We start from the raw sequence: 27,178 nt of genomic DNA, 5'->3' as shown, positions 1-27,178 counted from the left end.
CGCAGCTCATGTGTTACCTTTCCTCGCACAACTCGCACTGTACCATGTCGTCCAAACACTCGGGCATTGAACAATGACAAAATAAATTAGTGTCACAAGTTTATCTCCTATTGAATCTAGCGGTGTTCGACCAGCGCGGAAAAGGTTAAAAAACGACCTCTCTCCAGACATTAAACTTAATTCTTGCCCATTTTCCCTTGTTCAAAAGAAACATCCGACGGGATGCCAGTTCATATGGATAAATGATACGCATGTTTTGAATTAAAAGCATACTTTAGTAAGCACTGGAACGTAAATTATCATCCATTTTTTACTACAACGTTAAGGATGATTTTTTCACTCAGTTTTGTTGGGGGGGCCAAATCCGTGGATGGGGGTCCAAATTCGCTAACGGATTTGGACCGGGGGTATCCAAATCCGCTGGGACACCGGCCACCTCAGGGGAAAATTAGAGAGACCTTTGTCTTCCTCTCGTGTAAATCACTGGGAGATTGCGCTATATTCATCTTTCTGTAGGCTTGTAAAAGATAGCCGGGAGAAAAGTATGGAAAATAATGGTGATGAAATCGCTGTTCTTTTTCCTGAAGGTCCTGAAGCAATCCAGATTACATATTAACCATGGGGAGTTTCGTTCAAGTTACGAGTTACGAGTTGCGATTTGCGTGTGGATAATAAGTTGTTTGAAAGGTGGAATTATAACATGATTTCATTCAATCTTTTATTTCGAACTTTGCTATGATATTTTCCCTAACATGACATAGAAGGAAACATTGATTGACTCGATTGCACTGCGACGGTGATAAGTCTCTCCTCATCATATCTTATGCAAATTTTCTAACAGTTTTCTGACAGTTTTCTGATGATTCGAATTATCTTAGTTCCTGTCACAAGGAAATGATAACTGCCCGAATCTGCTCTTTGTAGGGAGATGCCTATGTCGTTCAAATTGCTATTGTTACAACTGGGTTTTACATGTAGTACTGCCGCTGACAGGTTACGATTGATACTCTCATTCTCAGTGTTTACGAGCGTTCAATCGGGGTCTTCTCCTCTTTTTTTTTCGGCTGTTTTTACTTCGGAGTGCGCGGAAATCTGCTGACATATACGAAAAATATCAATTTCTCGTCTTTTTTGGAGCGACCGATAGAAACTTCACGGAGAAATACAGTGTCACGCCATCGTGATAACGTACATGGTTATGACAAATGACCGGTGTGAGGATAGGTTTCATATAGATCAGCCGACTTAACATGTTTCAAATGACATACAAGTATAACAGTGTATCTTCAGAGGACTTCAGATCGCTCAAATTCCCATGAAAGAAGGTGCAGCACTCGGAATCTGGATGATGTGCACACGATTTGAGATATATGTTTGTAGTTACGTCGAGTAGTCCTCCATGAAGGTTGATCAATTTTTGTGTGGGATTTCCCACACTTAGTCAAGGCCCGCGAAATTTATTTCTTTATTTCTTTATTTATTTGTCCACGAGAGAGAAGTGCTTGTCACGTGGTTTCTATTTGCGTTCAGTGAGCCGTGAAGACTGGATTCCAGTCAGCGTTTGGAGAACTTATTCGGAATTTCATATTTGTTTCTTGGGGATTTTCGTTTCCAATGTAAGGATAAGTCATTTCATATTTTCACGGGTTCTTTGCGTGCTTTAAATTTTCAATTTTGTTGTGGGAGCTTCACGATTAAGCTCTCACGAAAGGCGATTACGTTTCAACAGAAACCGAAGGAATTCAATGGGAAAAGGCTGCATTAAATCCCCTTGTGTCTCGTTGGAGTGTATCATTCGAATTCTGTTTTTATGGAGCAAAGATCAGAGTTACACACGCCATTGCAGTAAACAAACGAGCAAACTCTCTCAACTTTAAAATAAAAAAAATTGAATTTACTTAAAATTACTTCCCCGCCGTTTACCTAATGAACAGAGGTAAATCTTCGTACATTAATTAATTGTCGACGAGAGTGAATAATACTTTCCGGAAGATCATAGAGAAAATATCGGGACCCAAGAGATCCATTAAGATAACTGATCACTTTACGTGTACCTCCGTCAATGTCATTTATTGCATAACTTTCACTTTTTGCAATAAGTTATATATTGGTGAAAGAGGAAGACGACTAGGTGACCGATTCCGAGAATACGTTCGCGACGTAGAAAGAAATGACAAGGACGCATCCAAACCAGTCGCTAGACACTTAAATCTCCCAAATCATTCTAAACAACAATGGCAGTTTGTGGCCTTTCCCTACATCTCGGCAGTTCGGAATGCTGCAAAACATTAGAACAAAAATTTTCTTCCAAATCGGCACCCTTAATCCCCACGGTATAAATGAGCGCTTTTCACTTAATTAATTTATTCTTGTTTTCTCGTCACCATATTCCCACCAATAGCGTAGCTCCATTTTCTGCAAATAAACCCACACACAACCCACAATTCCTCCAGTCGTTCTGACTAACGCTCGAAACATCAGCCTTTTAACTCTTTACGGTGGCCAATTTACTTTTTCAACTCAGTTTTTAACACTAAATTACCTGCTACACTCTCCCACCGACGTAGCACCGCAGTTACTATAGAAACTTACCCCCCTTATTCTAATATATTCGGGTTTCTTGTTGTAATTGATTCATTGTTGTTGTCTCTTCTATTTGCTTTTCTTGATCCGCTTCCAATCAAGAACAACTGCCCATCCATAAAAAAGATCTTGCTTAAAATGTTCTCGAAATCATAAAAATCCATATTCTTCCTAAAGGATATAAGACGTGAATACTGAGTAAGTGGGCTTATATATTTTTGGACATGATCATTGCTATGCTGGGTATGCGGGGTATTGTAAGTAATTGGTCATAACGAGTAATATTCCGGTGTTTCCTGTATTTTTAGTGAGAGCAAAGGATTGTTTTCAGCAAGGTAACAAAGAATACAGACAAGGAGATTTTCATAGAGCGCTACAACTGTACACTGAAGGACTTCAACTAAATTGCAAAGATTATCGGCTGACAGCCAGACTCTACAATAACAGGGCAGCAGCTCATTTCCGTTTAAGTATGGAATTTCAATGTTCAATTATTTATAGTTTACTTAAAAGTTCATCTTCAAAAAGAGTCATGTGGTCCCATTTTACGCTAATTTTTCTGATCCTTTATCTATCACTCCGAATGACTTAAAGGACTTCCAGTAATATAACGGCTACTTAAGATAAAGACTCCAAATCTTGTGACCTTTATTGAACCGAAATCCCCGAGAAGAGCTTTATATCACCCACGACCCTCTTTAATTTAACTTCGTGCGTTCAGGTTCAAGTGTTAGGTCCTAATGGTAAAAAAGGGAAAATTAATAAACCAATCCCGTTATCACCTGCACTTCCCATGTGTATTCTTCTCACCAAACCCTCCCTCCTCCCGCAACCGCGTTATCGAAGGTTATTTGAGGGGGCCCAAGTCTTTTTAAGGTGAAAGAACACCCGGAATTAGTTGTAAAGAGGCCTGTTGAAAGCGAATCTGTTACTCTTTTTGCAATTCTATCGAATGCAAATGACCGGTTAGCTCTAACTCTCTCTTTCAGAAAACTTTGAAAACAGCCTAGATGATGCCACAGTTGCTGTACAATTGGAGCCAACTTTCACCAAAGCCTTGGAGAAAGGTGAGTTTAATTTTAGTCGCCATTCAGTAGTGATAGCTCCCTGGCTACTACGTTGAAGTAGATGTTTCTAGCTCAAATCTACGCGGTCACGCACTATAAATCTTCATTTTTGAATTGAAAATACTAATATTTTGATATTAGATATCACTTAGATGTTTCTCACTAATCGTTATTTTTATAGGAGCTGAAGCTTGTATGCAACTTAAGTTGTATGATGAAGCAAAGATCTGGTGTCATAAAGGATTGGCCGTATCCTTTGAAAAATACATTTGCATATAAGACGTAAAAAAACTCAAGTAATTTACACTTTAAGCTTAACTTAAGAAATCTGGTGCAAACTTAAGACGTCCAATGATTTTCAAATTTTCCCTAATCCACTCGTTTTCCTTCAGAGCTCGTTCCATAGCATTCCACCTTTCCTCTCAGCGGTGTCATTTGACTTCACGCATTGAAGATGGACGATAATAGCGAAAGGTTGCGTCATCTATTAAACAAGTGTGGTAGTGAGACAATCACATCCGGAGAGATAAAGCCACAGCAAGTGAAGGTAAATCTGACAACCATTACCTGAATTTTTCTTTAAATAAAACTGATTAGGCAACCAGAAACTCTAAAGAGGTTAAAACGTGCATCTCGAGTTCACAGGTCTTGATCGAGGGGCCAGTAACGAAAATCACGAAATTATATTGCTTAATCGTTACGACCGCAGGGGCCAATATTTTTCCAGTACTCACTCAAATAAAAACATCAAAACGGGGTTAGCCAAATCCCGAAGTCTTCTAAAATATACGTACTTTCTAAAGATTATAAATCGACAAATTCTTATGGCTAGAACAAAAGCCTACCTCTCTGTTTCTGTATTTTCTTTGGAGTCTAGTCACTTTCACAAACTTAAGAACCTCGTTGAAAATCCAGATCCAGGAAGGAATTCAGAGGAATTCTTTGCGAGTGGTTCTCATGGCACAATTACAGAGGTCTAATAGGGAAAATACTTATCTCTGGCCTTTCTTAAAGACCTCGTTCGAACCTCAAGCTTAGGGTCTAAATAAGTGCGTAATAAAACTTAGCGACGCATTTCCAAACCTTAAGGGAAACTCAAACCAGGAAAGGAGATGAACTTTATTCGTTTGTCTCATAATAGAGTCATTTTGGATAATGATCGCGACATTTCGACTGCAATACTGCTAGTCTTCATCAGGCAGTGAGTTCGCTTGTTTACGTGTCGCTATTTGTAGCGCGTTACTTCGTTGCTATTGGTGCATTTCGATCCGCATTATTATTCCGGTTGTTAGATGATGTTCCCTCATAGGTCCTCATTAATCAGCTGCTGTGCTGTTTGATCGTCTAATAGACACTTAACAATACCACGCTTCACTGACTGAGGTTGGTGGGTGAATCCCTTCACTGGTACACACGTAGGGTTAAAGAGGCTATCCATAGAAGACTTCATCTCAACAACATCAGTGGAGATAGTGGAATCGAAATTCACGAAGCTTGGATACTCACGATCAAACAACACAACAGCCGATCAAAGAAGACCTATGAGGGAACACCATTTAACAACCAGAATACTAATAAGGATCGAAATGCACCAATAGCAGCCAACTAACGTGCTACAAATGGCTTATAGGGAAAGTTGGCCACCGTACAGAGTTAAAACGCAGACGTTCAGAGCGTCAGAGCAATGAAGACTAGCAGCATTGCAGTGGAATCGTCGCAATCAACATCCAAAGCGACTCTATCGTGAAACAAAGAAATTACTTTCATCTTACACCACGATGAACAAAAAACTTATTTTATTACATCAAACCAGGAAGTAGAAATTGCCAAAGATCTGGGAGACAAGGCTGGAGAAGGAAGGAGTTATGGCAACCTTGGCATTACTATTCTTGGTCTAGGACGGTTCAAAACAGCCATCGACTACCATAAACGTCGTCTAGAAATTGCCAAAGAAGTGGGAGACAAGGCTGGAGAAGGAAAGAGTTATGGCAACCTTGGCAATGCTTATCATTGTCTAGGACAGTTCAAAACAGCCATCGACTACCATAAACGTCGTCTAGAAATTGCCAAAGAAGTGAGAGACAAGGCTGGAGAAGGAGGGAGTTATGGCAACCTTGGCAATGCTTATAATTGTCTGGGACAGTTCAAAACAGGCATCGACTACCATAAATGTCATCTAGAAATTGCCAAAGAAGTGGGAGACAAGGCTGAAGAAGGAAGGAGTTATGGCAGCCTTGGCATTGCTTATCATTGTCTAGGACAGTTCAAAACAGCCATCGACTACCATAAACGTTGTCTAGAAATTGCCAAAGAAGTGGGAGACAAGGCTGGAGAAGGAAAGAGTTATGGCAGCCTTGGCAATGCTTATAATTGTCTAGGACAGTTCAAAACAGCCGTCGACTACCATAAACGATGTCTAGAAATTGCCAAAGAAGTGGGAGACATGGCTGGAGAAGGAAAGAGTTATGGCAACCTTGGCAATGCTTATCATTGTCTAGGACAGTTCAAAACAGCCGTCGACTACTCTAAACGTCGTCTAGAAATTGCCAAAGAAGTGGGAGACAAGGCTGGAGAAGGAAAGAGTTATTGCAACCTTGGCAATGCTTATCGTTGTCTAGGACAGTTCAAAACAGCCATCGACTACCATAAACAAGATCTAGAAATTGCCAAAGAGGTGGGAGACAAGGCTGGAGAAGGAAGGAGTTATGGCAACCTTGGCACTGCTTATCATTCTCTGGGACAGTTCAAAACAGCCATCGACTACCATAAACGTTGTCTAGAAATTGCCAAAGAAGTGGGAGACAAGGCTGAAGAAGGAAGGAGTTATGGCAGCCTTGGCATTGCTTATCATTGTCTAGGACAGTTCAAAACAGCCATCGACTACCATAAACGTTGTCTAGAAATTGCCAAAGAAGTGGGAGACAAGGCTGGAGAAGGAAAGAGTTATGGCAGCCTTGGCAATGCTTATAATTGTCTAGGACAGTTCAAAACAGCCGTCGACTACTGTAAACGTCGTCTAGAAATTGCCAAAGAAGTGGGAGACAAGGCTGGAGAAGGAAAGAGTTATTGCAACCTTGGCAATGCTTATCGTTGTCTAGGACAGTTCAAAACAGCCATCGACTACCATAAACAAGATCTAGAAATTGCCAAAGAGGTGGGAGACAAGGCTGGAGAAGGAAGGAGTTATGGCAACCTTGGCACTGCTTATCATTCTCTAGGACAGTTCAAAACAGCCATCGAATACCATAAACGTTGTCTAGAAATTGCCAAAGAAGTGGGAGACAAGGCTGGAGAAGGAAAGAGTTATGGCAGCCCTGGCAATGCTTATAATTGTCTAGGACAGTTCAAAACAGCCGTCGACTACTCTAAACGTCGTCTAGAAATTGCCAAAGAAGTGGGAGACAAGGCTGAAGAAGGAAGGAGTTATGGCAGCCTTGGCATTGCTTATCATTGTCTAGGACAGTTCAAAACAGCCATCGACTACCATAAACGTTGTCTAGAAATTGCCAAAGAAGTGGGAGACAAGGCTGGAGAAGGAAAGAGTTATGGCAACCTTGGCTGTGCTTATGGTTGTCTAGGACAGTTCAAAACAGCCATCGACTACCATAAACGTCGTCTAGAAATTGCCAAAGGAGTGGGAGACAAGGCTGGAGAAGGAGGGAGTTATGGCAACCTTGGCAATGCTTATAATTGTCTAGGACAGTTCAAAACAGCCATCGAATACCATAAACGTTGTCTAGAAATTGCCAAAGAGGTGGGAGACAAGGCTGGAGAAGGAAAGAGTTATGGCAACCTTGGCAATGCTTATCATTGTCTAGGACAGTTCAAAACAGCCGTCGACTACTCTAAACGTCGTCTAGAAATTGCAAAAGAAGTGGGAGACAAGGCTGGAGAAGGAGGGAGTTATGGCAACCTTGGCAATGCTTATAATTGTCTAGGACAGTTCAAAATAGCCATCGACTACCATAAACGTTGTCTAGAAATTGCCAAAGAAGTGGGAGACATGGCTGGAGAAGGAAAGAGTTATGGCAACCTTGGCAATGCTTATCATTGTCTAGGACAGTTCAAAACAGCCGTCGACTACTCTAAACGTCGTCTAGAAATTGCAAAAGAAGTGGGAGACAAGGCTGGAGAAGGAAAGAGTTATGGCAGCCTTGGCAATGCTTATAATTGTCTAGGACAGTTCAAAACAGCCGTCGACTACCATAAACGATGTCTAGAAATTGCCAAAGAAGTGGGAGACATGGCTGGAGAAGGAAAGAGTTATGGCAACCTTGGCAATGCTTATCATTGTCTAGGACAGTTCAAAACAGCCGTCGACTACTCTAAACGTCGTCTAGAAATTGCCAAAGAAGTGGGAGACAAGGCTGAAGAAGGAAGGAGTTATGGCAGCCTTGGCATTGCTTATCATTGTCTAGGACAGTTCAAAACAGCCGTCGACTACTCTAAACGTCGTCTAGAAATTGCCAAAGAAGTGGGAGACAAGGCTGAAGAAGGAAGGAGTTATGGCAGCCTTGGCATTGCTTATCATTGTCTAGGACAGTTCAAAACAGCCATCGACTACCATAAACGTTGTCTAGAAATTGCCAAAGAAGTGGGAGACAAGGCTGGAGAAGGAAAGAGTTATGGCAACCTTGGCTGTGCTTATGGTTGTCTAGGACAGTTCAAAACAGCCATCGACTACCATAAACGTCGTCTAGAAATTGCCAAAGAAGTGGGAGACAAGGCTGGAGAAGGAGGGAGTTATGGCAACCTTGGCAATGCTTATAATTGTCTAGGACAGTTCAAAACAGCCATCGAATACCATAAACGTTGTCTAGAAATTGCCAAAGAGGTGGGAGACAAGGCTGGAGAAGGAAAGAGTTATGGCAACCTTGGCAATGCTTATCATTGTCTAGGACAGTTCAAAACAGCCGTCGACTACTCTAAACGTCGTCTAGAAATTGCCAAAGAAGTGGGAGACAAGGCTGGAGAAGGAGGGAGTTATGGCAACCTTGGCAATGCTTATAATTGTCTAGGACAGTTCAAAATAGCCATCGACTACCATAAACGTTGTCTAGAAATTGCCAAAGAAGTGGGAGACATGGCTGGAGAAGGAAAGAGTTATGGCAACCTTGGCAATGCTTATCATTGTCTAGGACAGTTCAAAACAGCCATCGACTACCATAAACGTTGTCTAGAAATTGCCAAAGAAGTGGGAGACAAGGCTGGAGAAGGAAAGAGTTATGGCAGCCTTGGCAATGCTTATAATTGTCTAGGACAGTTCAAAACAGCCGTCGACTACCATAAACGATGTCTAGAAATTGCCAAAGAAGTGGGAGACATGGCTGGAGAAGGAAAGAGTTATGGCAACCTTGGCAATGCTTATCATTGTCTAGGACAGTTCAAAACAGCCGTCGACTACTCTAAACGTCGTCTAGAAATTGCCAAAGAAGTGGGAGACAAGGCTGGAGAAGGAAAGAGTTATTGCAACCTTGGCAATGCTTATCGTTGTCTAGGACAGTTCAAAACAGCCATCGACTACCATAAACAAGATCTAGAAATTGCCAAAGAGGTGGGAGACAAGGCTGGAGAAGGAAGGAGTTATGGCAACCTTGGCAATGCTTATCATTCTCTAGGACAGTTCAAAACAGCCATCGACTACCATAAACAAGATCTAGAAATTGCCAAAGAAGTGGGAGACAAGGCTGGAGAAGGAGGGAGTTATGGCAACCTTGGCAATGCTTATAATTGTCTAGGACAGTTCAAAACAGCCGTCGACTACCATAAACGTTGTCTAGAAATTGCCAAACAAGTGGGAGACAAGGCTGGAGAAGGAGCGAGTTATGGCAACCTTGGCAATGCTTATGGTGGTCTAGGACAGTTCAAAACAGCCATCGACTACCTTAAACAAGATCTAGAAATTGCCAAAGAAGTGGGAGACAAGGCTGGAGAAGGAAAGAGTTATTGCAACCTTGGCAATGCTTATAATTGTCTAGGACAGTTCAAAACAGCCATCGACTACCATAAACAACATCTAGAAATTGCCAATGAAGTGGGAGACAAGTCTGGATAAGGAAGGAGTTATGGCAACCTTGGCACTGCTTCTCATTCTCTATTACAGTTTAAAACAGCCATCGACTACCATAAACAACATCTAGAAATTGCCAAAGAGGTGGGAGACAAGGCTGGAGAAGGAAGGAGTTATGGCAACCTTGGCACTGCTTATCATTCTCTAGGACAGTTCAAAACAGCCATCGACTACCATAAACAACATCTAGAAATTGTTAAAGAAGTGGGAGACAAGGCTGGAGAAGGAGCGAGTTATGGCAACCTTAGCAGTGGTTATTATTCTCTAGGACAGTTCAAAACAGCCATCGACTACCATAAACAACATCTAGAAATTGTTAAAGAAGTGGGAGACAAGGCTGGAGAAGGAGCGAGTTATGGCAACCTTGGCAGTGATTATCATTGTCTAGGACAGTTCAAAACAGCCATCGACTACCATAAACAACATCTAGAAATTGCCAAAGAGGTGGGAGACAAGGCTGGAGAAGGAAGGAGTTATGGCAACCTTGGCACTGCTTATCATTCTCTAGGACAGTTCAAAACAGCCATCGACTGCCATAAACAACATCTAGAAATTGTTAAAGAAGTGGGAGACAAGAATGGGATTGCCCAGGCCCTTTGTCGTCTTGCTACAAATTTTGAAAGGCAGGAATGTCTCCAAACCGCCCTCGACTATTATATTTCTAGTAGAGAGATTTTTAATAACGTTCGGGCTAGTTTTCTGTTGCACGATAACTGGAGGATTTCGTATCGAAATGTTCGCAAAACAGCATACAATGGTGTTTGGCGCGTACTTTTACTGAAGGGTGAACACGTTAAAGCTCTTCTCGCTGCCGAGGAGGGACGTGCACAAGCTCTAAGAGATATCGTGGATTTAAAGTATAGCTTTCGACAAACCCTCACGTGGTCGAACTCTAGGAATTGCTCTGATTGTCTTTCATTAAGAAACGTTTCATCGGATGTAGTTTTCCTAGCAATTACTGGACCTTACATTGCTTTGTGGACTATTCGGAACGGGGAAGTCGTTCAATCGAGAATAAAGCATGTGAACAACTTTCTTTACCAACGTGAATTAGAAGTTTACATTACCTCTTTGAATAAGGCTGCTTCCTTGCAAGTTAGTGCAAGGGCTGCTGTTGAATGGCAAAAAAGTTCAACTCAAGTGGGCCGAGATGAAAAAGGAACGAGCGATGGTTCTCCGCGAAACGCGACGACTAATGCCCTGCGAAAGCTTTATGATATCATAGTTGCTCCTATCGCAGATCTGATTGATGGAGATGAGCTTGTATTTGTTCCTGAAGGTCCACTTTGCTTGGTGCCCTATGCAGCATTGGTGGATTCGAATTCAAGGTATCTGTGCGAATCTTTCAGGATTCGAGTAATTCTATCCCTAACCATTTTAAAATCAATCTCAGACTGCCCGACAGAATTGCACAATAAAACCGGTGCACTGCTCGTGGGTGATCCATGTTACAAGCAAGTCCTTTATCAGGGTGATTTGTTGAATCAGCTGCCGGGTGCAAGGAAAGAGGTGAAGATGATTGGAGGAATCCTCGGTATTGCTCCTCTCGTTGGAGGGGAGGCGACAAAGGAAGAGGTATTTAGACGAATTTCCTCAGTTGCGTTGGTTCACATTGCAGCGCATGGTAAAAAAGAAACAGGAGAGATTCTCTTGGCACCAAACACAAGTAGGACAACCTGTCAAGCTGAAGAGGAAGACTATCTACTGACAATGAGAGACGTGTTACGAGCCGGGCTGCGAGCGAAACTGAATGGTGAAACAGAGAATTAACTATGAAGTGTAAATTAAAGTGCTATTTAAACCCATGAATAACCCACAGGGCGTTAGCCCTAATAAAGGGAAACAGGGAACCACACGAGGCAAAGAAAAAATCTTTTGACCTCGGTGGGAATCGAACCCACGACCTCCGGATTAGATCTACCGTTACTCTGCCGACTGAGCTACGAGGTCGCACAGAGAAAGTCGGGGACGATTTAGGATGGTGAATCGCGGCGAAGAGAAAGTAAGGGTACATATGAATGTTGTGCCGCGTAGCACTGGGAACACAAATGGTGAAACAGAGAATTAATTATTTCTCTGTTTCACCATTTGTGTTCCCAGTGCTACGCGGCACAACATTCATATGCGAGCGAAACTGGTTGTGCTAAGTTGCTGTCACAGCGCTTGCGGTGAGGTTATGGCCGAAGGTGTGGTTGGCATTGCGCGAGCGTTCTTTGGTGCCGGTGCTCGATCGGTTCTGGTATCCCTGTGGGCTATTGATGACGATGGTACTCAGGAGTTCATGAAACATTTCTACGGAGCGCTGGAAGAAGGCAAGGGTACTAGTGAAGCTGTCAATCAAGCCATGAAGTGCATGAGAGAGTCTGAAACGTTCAGCAAAGGGTATTACTGGGCGCCATTTGTACTCATTGGGGACGACGTGAAACTGGAATTAACGGAAATTAAAAGGTATCCATCGTAAGTATGCCTTTAATTTTGCTCAATCAACGAAAAGCGAGATGTTAATTATCACCTTTTTGTTCCTTGAGGTCAAACTCAATTTCATGTCTTTTATCTTCATTGCGTTCCTGCAGCCGAGGTAGAGGGTGCGCAAGGATAACACAAAACAGAAAAATACGTTTCTCGTTGACTTATTGCACTGCCTGTTGTTAATGCCGAGACTCGCAGTTTTTCTTTTGTAATAAAGCATGGCACTTAAATTTAATTTTTCGAGGAATTCAAGAAAAACATTCAATTTTGCGGCTCTTATACTTTTCTTGTAGGTCATCACTGATGGATTTGCTTGAAGACAAGAGGAGACCCCAGGCGTTTGGTACTGACTAATGACAATCAAAACAACCAGAGGCATGCGGGGTGACAAATTTAATGTTACGCGGCGTTGAATTGAACTGGTTGAACCATTAAATAACCCGCATTGATGCTATAATCAAATAAGCGATTTGTTACCATATCATTTAATAATAAACTGCCAAGTCAAATGGTTTAGTTTTAAAAGGAGATTTTTTGCGGAGATTGAGTGGTGTTGCGGCCATGTTTAAGACAAGTTATGCCGAGAAAACCTTTTAATTAATCTCACATGGTCTTCGTAAGGATTATACAGCGATGTTTTCTAAATCATAAGTTAAATACGAAACTTTATGGCCATGTGAGTTGTGTATTTCAATTTCATGGCTCCAAGCATCACCTAAGACAAAGTTTAACCTTTGGTGTTTGGCATATCTTACCTTTGAATTTTTAACTTGTTGTACGTTGTACACGTGATTGCTTTTTTTTACATGCATTTGGACATGCATTTGATACATTTTGACTCACTGGATTGATAACTTAATTTTTTAATCTTGAAGCCTTTGCCAGCTTGGAAGAAATTCACTATCCAAAATGACTAGAGCAGGCATAAATCATGAACTGTGGAAAAAACTGAGTCCATTGATACTTGGTACATAATCCAATTAAAATCCATTTCAGATCTTCGTTTCAGTTCTTCTTACTGTTTTTGCTTATTTCACGCAGTTTTCGCTCGGAAAATTGAGTGAAAAAGCAGGCGATGTTTTTAGATTATCACTCTTCTGCTTGATATTGCAAATTTAGTGTAAAAAGAACTTCTGAAAGAACGAAAACTAGTACACTATGAAATTCATATTCTGTTACACCCCTTCACTCTGTCTAAACTTTTCCCTTTTGCCCAATTAATTAAACAGGCTGTTAAATTACAAGGATAAGACCCACACCACACGTCTATTTCACTTGGAGGAGGGCAGCTGGTTCGAGTGAAAGAACGGTCAGCTTAAAAGGTCATTAAGTCTAAAACGAAATCTCCGTGTTTTTCCTACCACCCTGTTAAATAGGATACATTCCGCTAGCGACCATGACTGTGCTTTTAAATTGCAGCCAAGTATTTTTGCTCACCACTGGTTCACATGTTTCACACCAAATAAGCGGGGCTAGATTTCTGACACTTATCGAAATTTCAGGGTAGGGGCGCGGGCTCATTTCCTGAACAGCGAATGCTTTTCGATTCCAAACTGAAAATTGTTTACTTACAATTTGTTCTATTGACTTGCTCACCTAGACTTAGGGAAACATTTCAACTCTTTAACCCCTCGGAGCTACTATCATGTAATGTCTCCCTACAGTATCAAGCCGAGCTAAGTATTAAGGTCGTGAGAATTAAGGGATTGATCGCCAAAATCCTCGTTGTCAGCAGCGTAGGAAATGTATAGCAAGAGAGCGGGTTAAAGAATTGGTTTCAGAGTGAACTCGTGGAGTAACTGACCAGAGTATGTGAGGTGATTTTTAAATAGCAAGAAGTCTAATAATTCACTATAGCCATACTCATCGGAGGAACAAAACAAGAGAATCACCTCACCATTACTCCACCTCAATCCTACGCGCACAGAAGATTGCAGGCCTTTAACGTCACTACAAAACAACTAAAGAGACTACTACATAGATCTATCTTTAAGTTAGATTTGTTTCTCGATTCTCGCCAAAAGTTTTCTTACAAATCGTTGGTAACTTTTCTGGATGCAGAGTAAAACAATGCCACCTAAATTAAGACAACTCTCAGTTTTTTTTTTCCAATACCAAAGTTTTTTAAGTTTATTTCTTCTCTTCCTCATCTTCTCCTTCAGTCTGTTTTGCAAAGTACTTCTTCTTTTCTGTTGGATCAGGTATGATCGTCTCTTTACCAGGCTTCCAACCGGCCGGACAAACTTCCCCGTGTTTGTCAGTATATTGGAAAGCCTGGACTAAACGTAAAGTCTCGTCGACTGATCGGCCCACCTGCGAAATAACCAGTTTAGATTAACTTCTTTGAGTAGCTAAGTTATAAATAGTACTTCACACTTTATAAAGCCAAAGACCGCGAACCGCAAAAAAATCAGGAGACTGGACACCAGGAGCCTTTTTTCTTGATACTATCTACTAAGCTTTTTTTCTCCCTTGTCCAAATCAAAATCGAAATATCACTATCTTTCTAATGAAATAATAAAAACGTCACAAAATAAAAGGAAAGGGATCCCCACTGCTTAACACTTAAACAATGAGCTTGAGATTTTTACCACGTGACAGTGGACGAGGGCCAGACTCGAATCAAATTATATGAATGGACAGATAAATTTTCTCAGCGTATCAAGAACAATTAACTGTAGAAGCAAACAGCTACATAAAACTCGCAGTAGAAATTCACGGTACAATTACAGTCATACAAGTAAAGTTACAACATACTGGTAGATCATTCATTGTGATCTGTCGTAGAGTCCCTTTGTCATCGATTATAAATAGACCCCTGAAATAGAACAATAGGCATGCAATAAAAGTGGTCATAGAAGTAAGAATATTCTCACCTTAACCAAATCTCCCCTACCTAACTATCAGACCTGTTATATAGCATGAAGGAAGCAAAGTACAGCAACCTGATCAGACCTGGTCTGAGAGTGTATTTAATCCATGGATGTTATGTCCATTATGGGAACATCTCCCCCCTCTCCCCCCAGCTCCCCATCAAAAGTTGTAATATTAAAGGGAAAAAACCATCCGACCAAGAGAGACTCTTCAGTATATGAGTCACGTTTTTCTTAACTATGTGGTGTGACAGCCAACAATGCAACAAGATAATGCCAGTCAGGTGCTCAAAACTGGATATCTTGATCCAGGGTAGGAGCACTAACAAAGAAATGTTCAGCTTTTAGAAATCAAGAATAGGTAGATTGCAGATAATGAAATACTTTGTTCAAGTAGATATGGTCTATTAAGAGTGAATGTCAGTAAAAATCAAGGAAAATTCAAAAAACGTGGCCACGGTCAAAAAATCGATTGCGCTCATACTTTGTCAGTTTGAAGGCCTAGGTAAGTAACTGAAGGATATGAGGTTAGTTTTTTGAAATATTCCATATAACGGCAGAAAACCACGAAAAACGGTCACCCTACCGGAAGCTCGGATTTCACCTGGCGGAAACTCGAAATTTTACACTTTTCAGCTTCTCGCTACACAGACGTTTACATAGCTGTGAATCTTTCTTAAGTATAATTGAATACATTGATTCTTCCTTAGTCAAACCATGGGAATTATTTTTATCTCTGCTTATTTGTGAGCGAACTGAGACCCGATTAAGAAGACACACTTTTCTCATTTACGCGAAGGTGTAAAATAATCCAAACTCAGCGACGAAAAAAGCTGACCGGTAGTTCTTCAATTCTTCTGATATTATAACCAAAGACAGTTCAGTCATTGATTTTTATGTCTCTGGTTTTAAATCTTTAGGATCTAGTAGCACTTTTGCATGAACGCCGATCAAAATTCGATAAAATTCCAATTGAGCGCCTTTGAAATCTACAACTCTACATAACAAAGCACTATTGAAAATACATAAGGGTTTTGCTTTTTTAACGGTTTGAATATATATTGATGTTAAATATTGTCTACACAGGTAAAACAAACTATGAAACACCAAAATTACCACGAGCTGAAATTAAATCTCACAGGCTCGCTCCCTAATCTGCGTCACGCACGAGCGACTTAGCTACAATTAGTACAGTAACAAACAGATATTTACATCCGTTGATTTTAAATAAGTCGTATTTTTAAAATATCTTACTCAAAGATGTGCCAGGTTTCCCAGTTAACTTGCTGAAAAAAAAAAGAAAACCTTAATAGTAATTCTAGCTCAATTAGAATTGATTTTATTTAGTATGAGAAGTTTTGTGCCGTCGAAAACCAATCGGAAGTAACTGTTTCCACGAAAAGCAAATATTGCATCGTTCTCTAAATAAACAAATCTACTTAACCATATAACCAGAGTATGTTGTTGGCGAAGTTAATGGACATACATAACAACGACGTCTTGCTCGTTCTTGAATATTCTCGGTGGAATTTGCGGCGCAGACGAACGCACTTGCTAAGTAACTTCCAATGGCTAATTTCTACCCTTACTTAGCTTTCGTCACACTGCTCACGCTGTGTAACAAGGATATAAAACATCGCACGAAGTCCTAAAAAACTCTCCGGACTTGAACCAGAATTGATTTTAGCAAGATTGCGTGTTTTTAAAAGCCAACGAGTTTATTGGAGATGACTACCCGTACCGTCTCATCGTGTCACTTAGGCATAACCTGACACGATGTCGATAGTTTCGACTCCTGATGGCCGAGAGCACTCGGATTTCTTTTTTCCGAGTACGCCTGTGTCACTTACTGAATAATACATCATTCTCATTTATTCACCAGGCTTAAAAATATTCCATCACATTTATTCCATTGCGCGTATGCCACAGATGACATTCCAATCCTCGCAGTATGCAGGATATTTGTCCCATGAAGCACTCGGACTATACAGTGCAGCGCACTATACAGTGCACACACTAATATAATCGCAATCCATAAAAAAATGAGAGGCATTAAATAAAGGTTGTTATAAAAAAATTGGATTGGACAACTGAATGAAGAGATAAGTAACGAAATGTCCTTCATCAACCTTACTTATTTCTCTCCGTCGTTTAAACAAATGATTCTTTCATATAATCTCAAGTCATCAGAATAAATAGACTAAAAATAATTCATTGGAGACAGTCTCTGTTTGGTAGAACATCAAGTAGTTGGTTGCTTACCTGAGCCCACAGGGACGAGCTGTTTTGAAAGCTCAAATATCTTCATGAATTGGAATAAATTTATTCCTTTTTCCAGTGCGGGTGCCTTCCTCAGCTCCTTGCAGTGACCAGAAACAACTTCCGGGATGGTGCAAAGATTACCCGTCCTTCGCCAACCTAAACCTAACTTGGCATGATGAACCGGACAGATAGTCATATCCGATAAATTCGCCGTCTTTTGAAAACATCCACATCTCGCCAAAATTAATTCTACCTCCGTTTCAATTCCGGAAAATTTCAACGACTTTTTGTGATTTTTGATATCCCTGTTACACCGCGTGAGATGTGTGACGGAAGTTGAAGAACTTGTGCGTTCGTCTGCGCCGCAAATCCCACCAACAATATTCAAGAACGAGCAAGACATCGCTGTTCTATGAAGTTCCCCGACAATAAACTCTGGTTTTAGATGCAATGTTTCACAGATAAAGATAATTCGATTTATTTACTTAAAGAACGATGCAATTTTCGTGAGAACAGGTACTTCTGATTGGCTATCGACGGCATAAAGCTTCTCATTCTTAATAAAATAAATTCTTATCGTTTCAGTTTGAATTGCTATTATGATATTTTCTTTTATTTTTACTTCAGCAAGTTAACTGGGGAACCTGGCACATCGTTGAGTAAGATATTTTAAAATAAGACTTATTGTAAATTAACAGATGTAAATATCTGTTTGTTACTGTACTAATTGTAGCAAAGTCGCTCGTGCGTGACACAGATTAGGGAGCGAGCCTGTGAGATTTAATTTCAGCTCATAGTTTGTTTTACCTATGTAGACAATATTTAACATCAATATATATTTTTAAAAGGTTCAAACCGCTAAGAAAGTAAAACCCTCATGTTTTATGTACAAACTTTGGCCGAGGAGCTAATTTATTCAATAGTGCATTGTTATGTAGAGTTGTAGATTTCAAAGGCGCTCAATTGGAATTTTATCGAATTTTGATCGGCGTTCATGCAAAAGTGCTACTAGATCCTAAAGATTTAAAACCAGAGACATAAAAATCAATGACTGAACTGTCTTTGGTTATAATATCAGAAGAATTGAAGAACTACCGGTCAGCTTTTTTCGTCGCTGAGTTTGGATTATTTTACACCTTCGCGTAAATGAGAAAAGTGTGTCTTCTTAATCGGGTCTCAGTTCGCTCACAAATAAGCAGAGATAAAAATAATTCCCATGGTTTGACTAAGGAAGAATCAATGTATTCAATTATACTTAAGAGAGATTCACAGCTATGTAAACGTCTGTGTAGCGAGAAGCTGAAAAGTGTAAAATTTCGAGTTTCCGCCAGGTGAAATCCGAGCTTCCGGTAGGGTGACCGTTTTTCGTGGTTTTCTGCCGTTATATGGAATATTTCAAAAAACTAACCTCATATCCTTCAGTTACTTACCTAGGCCTTCAAACTGACAAAGTATGAGCGAAATCGATTTTTTGACCGTGGCCACGATTTCTTTGATTTTTACTGACAATCACTCTTAAATGATCATCATTATCATTATCATCATTACATCAAATAAGTTTTTTTGGTACATACCACACAGATGAATAATGCTTATTGTGTGCTCTGATTGGCTGGCTTGAAAGTGATTAACAAGTACTCTTCCCCTTCAAGCAGCCGAGGCAACAGAATCATGCATCAAAAATTTAATTTCCAACCATTTCTTTGTATATTGACAGAAATGTACTGGTTTTTTAAATTTCTGTGTGGTATATACAGTGTACACGCTAATATAATTATTTACCTCACTGTAGGTGAAAGTGGTAAATATTTACCTAGCTGCTTTGCAGCTCAGTTAATATCCCCAGCTATTTCACCTCCACTTTGTTGAATAATGTTTATTATTCCAAGAGGATCACAGCTGATAAACACTAAACACATGTTTAAATAGAATGGCCTACAGACACAAAAAGTCAGAAACATGAGGAAATACAAAACACAGATATCCTCACCTTAAGGTGTGACCTTCATTCTCAAGCAGTACTCCGTAATCTTTAGCAATTTGGTGGTTTAAGTCAGATAACAGAGGATATTTAAGCCTTCCCAGACCACCCTCTTTCCTTGGAGTGTTTATCCTAGAATTGAAAAGAATATAGGAATTTATTTATTGCTTCTGGTACCTGGGAATTCTTAACAATTCAACAGGTACAAGGATTGCTCTACTAGCTGTTTTGAGAATTCCTTAAATTACCAATCATGCTTAAAATAAGGGTGAACACCGCTGTAGCAATATATATCTTTGTCATTACCCATGAAATCATTCAAAAGTTCTCTCCTGCGTGACTATAATGTATATAAAAAAACATATAGAATGAATGTAACTTGAAACTGGAATGCATTTTTATGGGAGATTTTTACCAAAAATAGAAATTTTTCCTTGTTACTTTAATTTCTGCCATTCTAAAAATGTTCCAATAATATGGCAATATACCTTTTTTTTGTTTTTTTCAATCTCTCAAATCCTTTAAAGTTACAAATTCAGTTAAATTTAAAGATTGACCCTTAAACCCCTGAGAGTGACTAACATCTAATTTCTCCTAACAACATCACCCCTAAATCAAACATTTAGGTCATGAGAATAAAGGAGATGATCACCAACTACAGAAACTCTTGATTGTTGAACAAATTCTCCTTGTCAGAACTCTTGGAAATGTGTAGAGAGTAGTATGAAGAATATGCATACTGATGTTAGGGTGTAAAGGGTTAACATACCAAGCTAAATGGGTAAAAACTGAATCTACTGAACAACCAACAACCTCGGTGTTGATTGCCCTGAACTCTTCAATTCTGTCACTGAAGGCAATGATCTCCGTTGGACAAACAAAAGTGCTGTAAATGACAACAAATACAGTGGGTATTATTTGTAATGATTCAATTTAAAATAACATGCGTTCAATTGATGAAACTTTTAATATCAGTCACCTTGAGAACAATGTTGACTACTGTAGCAATTGTGAAGAGATGGCTTAAATTTAGGGGGATAGCATGAAGGTAGCAAAGTACAGCAAACTTTTAGTCAAAGAGTATACTAACATCTAATACTCACAAGTCAAGGGGATAGAAAAAGAAAACCAGATATTTTCCTGTGTAGGAAAAAGTAACATAATGAAAATTAGAATAACCAGGAAGGAAATAACAAATCATCAACAGATGATGAAAAACATCACAGAAACATGCCAAAAATTGAGCAAGGGGAAGGTTTTTCACAAATTAGAAGGAAAAAAACTGGAAGGAAAAGGCAAATCGTCAACAGATGATGAAAAACATGTAAGCATGCCAAAAATTAAGCAAGGAGAAGGTTTTTAAAGGAGGGAATATTTTTAAACAATGTTTCATTAGATGCATTTGGTCTCAACAAGTCACTTGACTGAACCTGCCTCACACATCTCCCAACAGGCAATGCCCACTAACAAATATCTGTTCAATCAAGCCCAGGCAGAAGCTACTGTTTATAAAATAGCACATACAAAAAGGAAAATATTTATGAGCATTACAGTGTCAAACTGCTTCTAGCAGAATTACCAGTAGCTGCATACAAGATCTTTACAAACCTGTGATTTGACTTCACATAAGGCTCTTAGTTTTCCAAGTTACAGCTGTATCTATGAGCTCACAGAAAAACTTACCTCTAAAATCAGTAATCTTCAACTCTTTGAATTCTCCATTAACAACAGCAGTCCCTTCCCAATGTGGTGCTGGTTTAGAAACTATGCAGAAAAAGATTCACAGGTCACCATTTTACATCTAAAGGACAATATTTATATCAAAATCAGAAACAAAAAGGGAACACAAAAAAGATTTCTCCTATGAAGAACTCAGATATCCTTGGACTGAATTGCCCTTTCCAAACACTGAAGACTTTTTTGCTACACTTCACCACCCCTTTCTCTTAAATAAATTAACTCCAAAGAGCTGGGTAGCAAATGGGGTTCCCATCCTATTTCAAACACTAATTTTAGAAAAATTAATGCTTCACCAATATTTTAAACAGCATTTCACACATCAAAAAGGGGTTTCAAATCTCCCTTTTAAAGTGCAAGGTTCCAGGCTGGGAAATCTTTAGGTTTTCACAAAATGAAAGAAAAAATGGGATGATTCTGAGAATTAAATGGTGAACCAACATGAATGAGCCAAGACCTATTCTTGGACTTTATATGTAACAAAGACCCAACAATTTTGCATAAATTCACACTTAAACCTGCTTTTCTCTCAAATGAAACTTGTAAAAAGGCTATGCAATGAAAATACAGTATGAAAGTTAATAAAGGTTCCCTTGCATAAAACACATGCAAAAAAAAACTTAAACTTAAATTTAAGTAAAAATCAGTTGGCTTATAGCTGAATAATTACAGCATATCAAAATAATACCCTCAAGGTCACAAGTTTTTCAATTGTCATCACCTGTTGTTGATATAATAATAAACTGAGCTCCATACCCAAATTAATGACCACCCTAAGTCACCAGAAATGGCAAACAAGATTGACAGTCTTTCACACATTTTTTCTGTTTGAGGCCCACAAAATGTAAATTGTTTTGGAGGGTTAATTTTTTAAAGGTTACTGCTTCCAGAACTTAATCCTTATCCATCAAGAGGATATTTTTGGCAATAAAGTTCACATAAGTGCTGACATGTTCATAAAATGTGCCGTTCTTTGGTCAATAACCTAAATGAGGGCAGAATCAGTGAGCCAAAATACATCTACCCAGTAAATATTTTTAAGGGGAAAACAGAGTCAAATTTTTGCATGTATGTAAAACTTAGTGATCACAAGATATAACTCCTGCAATTTGGGATAAATAAGCAATCTTACATCTTTTAAAGACTACAAATTATATTGCTTGTTTCAGGTTAGCCACTGAAAAATTTACTTGTACTGATTTATAGCATGTGAAATAAATTGATTGCCTACATGAACACATGCACAGTCACAGCCCTTGAATAAATTCTGAGCCCAACTAAAGGAATAATACAATTATTCAACATTTACGACAGGAAAAAATAACAGTCATTGTACAACTAAAAATGTACTTTCTTGGAAAGTATCATTACTATATAGAAAGGGAGGCTTTGGAACTTCAAACATGTTTCTGTTTTACATAATATTCAGTACAGAGTTACTGTTATCTGTATATAAGTGAATTGAGAAATATGATTTTTAAACAAATGCCACCCTGCAGTTTATAGTGACCTTGAGTAAATGCTGCGATGCAAATGCTCAAAATCTAATAAACACCTTAACTTTTGAACAGAGGAGCAAGAAAAGTGAAGATTTGTAAATTTTTCACAAAATAGTCATTAAAAAATTTTTGAGTGCTTGGAAATTTCAAATTCCATGAAAAAATCAATTGATGATTTGTTAAGACCAAAGTTGAGAATGCAGCCTGCAGACTAGGTACAAAGTACATGCTGCACCAAAATACTTCTCCCTCGCTAAACACGCCATACCAGCATGTACTAGTCTAAGATGCTGTTTAAACACTTATTCCCCAGAAGAAATGTTAGAGCGTCATAATTAAAACTCATTCCCCTGATGTATTTCAATCAGTAATTCTCCTTACTGTCTGCCATACAATTCTTATGATGCTAGTTTGAAGAATTTGTCATTGGATCAATTTCAATAATTCCCTAAATGATACTTTTCTGTATTCTCATGACTTTTTTTTTTTCCTTGATACTGTATTAACAATGTAAGGAAATTAAGATGTCTTGGTCACTCATGGGAGTTAAAGAGCTAAGTAAAACACTGAAAATACCTAGCTCAGAAGGCATTAAACAATGATTTTCAGAAAAATGTAGGTATGCTTTAACCTTTTGACCCCTAACAGTGATTAACATGAAATTTCTCCCTACAATAATATCATCCCAGAATCACACATTTAAGGTCATGAGAATATAAGAAATGATCCCCAACTAAAAAGGCTCTTGACTTTTCAACAAACTGGATTGACTGGCATGAAATTTCTCCTTACAGTATCCAGGGTTCTCCTTGTCAGGCAGTAGCTGGTAAAATTTACCACTTGTAAGAGCACTTATTACCGCCTGCAAACGCTCAGAACCCCTAAAAAATACGCATTTATGGTGAGATAATCTGGTAAGAAAGTGTAATAACAAGCCAACAGTGTCCACTATTATAGATCTACGTGTGCTTTAGTTAGCTAACACTGACTGGTACCTTTTGAATTTTGAAGCAAGAGTGATTTTTTGCAGGTTTTCTACTAAATTTCATGACATTTGTCAGTTCTCTGCACATGCAAATGTGGTGTCATTTAGTTTTTTAGTTTCCACAATGAAACAGTAGCAAACAATGCTGTCGGTTCTGTCCAGTAACAAGAGGTCATGAAGAGTGACTGGTAAGCTTTACAAGAATTTTAGGGGTAAACAAAACAAAGGTTAAGTACTAGCAATGGAAAAGCAGCCAATTGCCAGAAATAACCGCCTTAACAGCTCTACAATTGCCCTACGAACACGTGGGGACAAAGCTAGTCTTTGTCATGAAATTCTACTTGAAATGTGTTTCAGACAATGGTTTGAAAGAAGCCTTGAAAATAAAATCTCTCAAAAGCGTAAAAGTTCTGAATTTGAGACAATTAGAACACGAATTCAGCTAGTCAATGTGATTCGGTTTCATAGCAATGCGATTCGTAGCTGACACCGCTGATTTTCCAGCAATATGCCATGTAAGTGATGCCAAAGATATCACCCGAAATCGAAGGGATACCAGTTTACGTTATAAGCAGTTTGGAAAGGGCATAGTCAAATACAATGCTCCTAAACAAAATTTTACTTTGTTTTGTTCAAACTCTGAACCTAAAGGTATATCGTTCACATTATGAATTTTTTGATGGAGAATTTTTGATAGGCACGATGTACTGTATGCTTTAGGAAATGACAAAGTTGAGAATGACCAGCCGCCTGAAGCTGCAAATGTGCTTTACTGGTTTGAAAAGGTACCCTACCTGTTTTGCTGAAAACTAGGGAGAACCCTGAGTATCACTCCAGAATCACATATTTAAGGTCATGAGAATAAAGGATATGATCCCCAACTAAAAAAGCTCTAGATTTTTCAACAAATTCTCCTTGTCAGCACCTTAGGAAATGTATAGAGAACAGTGTGGAGAATAATTATGCATACTGATGTTAGGGTGTAAAGGGTTTAAAAGTACATTTCCAGACTTGGGCTGAGAATATTTTAGCAATGGACATAATTATAATAATAAGGATAATTAAAATTTATATGGTGTACATCTATGTAACTATAATCAAATATGCTTCACAGAAAGTAAAAAATTCAATAAAATATAATAGAAAATAAATTAAATTTTTTGATGATGATGGCAACCAAGTTAAATCACCTTAAAGTTAAATATAGGCAACTGTTAACAAAACCTTATAATTTGATAAAGAAGATAAAAACACTTCATTACAGAGACAACAAACAAAAAGCTCGGCTCAAAAGGTATGTTTTGAGATTATGCTTAAAACTAGGTACAGGTCAGCGATGTCACAAAGTGGACTATTCCAAAGGTAACAGTCTCAATTTCTCTGACAAAGGGCTAATGCTCAAAACTTCACCTTCAAAACTCTTTATGGTGGCCAATTTATGTTATCAACTCAGTTGATAATACAAAATTACCCTGTTATACTCTCCCACCGATGCAGCACCACAGTTTCCCTAGAAACTTACCCCCTTTCTTCCAAAGGTAGATGATGGCAAAGGTTCCATCAACATGGAATATGACCTCAGCAAGTTGATAAAGAAGTCATAATTATATATTTGTCAGGTGTGAGATCAATTTGGACAAGAGAAAAATGTTTTTGTTTAAAGGCTGCATTTTGTGTCTACATGTAATCTGCATTTTGTACTGACCATACACTTAATTTTAACTTTCAACCCTGCTCGATATGAATTGACTGACTTGAGCCTAATCAATTATCCTGCTGGGATTTGTGCACATATATCATGCTTATACTTTCCACAAAGTGTATACATATATTCTGATTTTCGTCAAAAATGGTCTCATTTTTAGCTCAAATTTACTTAAGAATTCACAAGAAATTAGTTGTTATACCTACAGTAGCTAAATATTTTGGTGTGCTTGTACTTTGCGTACAAATCTAAGTTAGACTATCGGTTTCCGATTAAAAATACTGCTTAAGATCATTCCACGTTCATGTAATGAAAACTGTTCAAGCAATAGCAGTTCTCTGAAGTCATAATGCACTGTATCAGCTCCGCTTCATGTCTCTCAGAGTACATATATCTTCAAAACTCCTTCAATTTTCATGCAATGTCAGGGCCAAACAAGTCAAGAACATCGAGCAAAACCCTACAAACTTCTCCGATCGCCCGGTGAATTAACTCATCCATTAATTGCTCAATCGGCGAGTCACCGTTTAGCCAAAGGTTGAGTTTATAATCCACTGAAGTAAAGCAATCAATATGGCTCCAAGCTATAAAATCAACTCCGCGCGTTACACAAACAAAAGAAATGTAGTGAATATATTCAGCGCATTGCGTTCCGATTCACTGGTTTGCAAATAAAAGCGAACATCAACAACAGTCGATATATGTACCTTTGATTGTTAAGAGCTTCTTAAAAACGGAATAAACAACCAATGTTGGCATTGATATCTTTGTTTAGCAACTCCTTACGTTCAAAGACATTAGCCTCAAGGCTCGTAGAAAAAAAAAGAAAATAATTGAACTGCAGTTATCAGCAAATATTTCGCGATTGTGCACAATAATTTCTCTTTTAAGTATGGAGAAAAGAGTTAAAACAACATTTTGAAACTTGAAAGCAGATTTTCTGCAAAGAAGTTCTCATATGCGAACGATAAAGGCAGGAACAATTCTCTTATTCCCAGAAAATTTAAAATCCACGTGTTTTGCGGGTCTGGGACATAGAACTCACGTACTTTGTGCCTTGCTCCAGTGAACTGCATGCTCCGAAATCGTAGTCTTTTCCGGATAAACTTGCCCACCAGCATATCGCCTACAACTTTCCTCTTCGTCTACCTTGTTGGCAAAAATTGAAGGAGAAACAAAAACCAGAAGAAATAAGAAAACAAGGTTGACTCCACGAGCCATTTTGATCACTGAGTGATAATAACAGATTGATCTTTAACGCGTGCGCAATAGAGTGGGGCATTCCCTGACGTGGACCAATGAAATTTGCGGTCAAAATTTTCACAGTAAAGGAAAGATGTAGCTCTGCAGGACCATTGTAATGGTGTAAACTTATATTTTTTTTAAATTAAGAGGCAAACTAACCTCAAATCAGCAGGCCATCGTCAGAGGGCAGATGTCGATCTGGACATGTTTTGACACAATACGGTGATGAAAGCAAAAAAAGTAGAGAAAAGGAAAAAATACACTAACAAACCGTTAAGACGAGTTTTTATGTCAGCTGACTCCAGCTAATGTGAGTACAGCTGCCTAAATCGGCCTAACCTGTGTGATCCTGTGTAGGCGAAAGGATTTGGGGGCAGCACAAAAAACGCTGGAAAGAAAACCTGATCATAAAAAGTTGTTCAAACCTGCAAAATTCCTCGCCAATCGTGGTTAATAGGCAGGCTAAAAGGCGATAGGTAGCACAGGGGGAAATGTAACAGACTGCTGAGTTACGCAGATTACGAAAGTTGGTGAATAGCCTGCGAAAACGGCGGTTTTTGAACGCTCAATGCCCAAAAGTAAAAATTTTTAAAAAGGCAATGGAGCTGCGAAAACGAGGAGAAGAGCTCAGAGCCTCTTTAATTTCTCTCCAAGGCTTCGTTGCTAAAAACACTCACAAACAGCAACGAAGGCCAATAGGTC

The 27,178-nt window shown here is 39.0% G+C and overlaps 2 protein-coding genes across 2 annotated transcripts; one reads left to right on the top strand and one right to left on the bottom strand.

Annotated features, from left to right (window-relative positions):
* The first annotated feature begins 1,926 nt into the window (after nucleotides 1–1,926).
* On the top strand, nucleotides 1,927–12,717 carry LOC149041662 (uncharacterized). The gene is given in 9 exon segments (XM_089180907.1): nucleotides 1,927–1,936; nucleotides 2,892–3,053; nucleotides 3,573–3,650; nucleotides 3,832–3,899; nucleotides 4,105–4,197; nucleotides 5,464–6,952; nucleotides 7,067–11,441; nucleotides 11,821–12,177; nucleotides 12,483–12,717. Coding segments are annotated over 9 exon segments (6,693 nt in total). The 3' UTR covers nucleotides 12,544–12,717.
* Nucleotides 12,718–13,036: 319 nt separating this feature from the next.
* LOC113664332 (peroxiredoxin-4-like) lies at nucleotides 13,037–26,902 on the bottom strand. Its single transcript, XM_089213855.1, has 7 exons — nucleotides 26,281–26,902; nucleotides 20,989–21,069; nucleotides 20,409–20,445; nucleotides 20,075–20,191; nucleotides 19,315–19,437; nucleotides 14,947–15,007; nucleotides 13,037–14,502 (listed from the first exon to the last, which is right to left on the bottom strand). The coding sequence occupies exons 1-7, from the start codon at nucleotides 26,450–26,452 to the stop codon at nucleotides 14,320–14,322; spliced, it is 774 nt and encodes a 257-aa protein (XP_089069981.1). The 5' UTR covers nucleotides 26,453–26,902; the 3' UTR covers nucleotides 13,037–14,319.
* Nucleotides 26,903–27,178: the final 276 nt, after the last annotated feature.

This window comes from Pocillopora damicornis, chromosome 8 (genome assembly GCF_964200805.1).
Source record: "Pocillopora damicornis chromosome 8, jaPocDami1.2, whole genome shotgun sequence".
Lineage (NCBI taxonomy): Eukaryota > Metazoa > Cnidaria > Anthozoa > Scleractinia > Pocilloporidae > Pocillopora > Pocillopora damicornis.
The sequence above is the reverse complement of the archived record's forward strand: the minus strand, read 5'-3'. Positions and strand labels throughout refer to the sequence as shown.

Bases quoted from the DNA above. Each gene is read 5' to 3' on its own strand.
- LOC113664332 (XM_089213855.1), bottom strand. From the start codon at position 26,452: ATGGCTCGTGGAGTCAACCTTGTTTTCTTATTTCTTCTGGTTTTTGTT. The intron at 20,192-20,408 runs GTGAGTATTAGA...TGTCATTTACAG, and splicing joins TTTTTCTATCCCCTTGACTT to CACTTTTGTTTGTCCAACGG. The intron at 14,503-14,946 runs GTATGTTGTAAC...GTTATTTCGCAG, and splicing joins TCACAATGAATGATCTACCA to GTGGGCCGATCAGTCGACGA.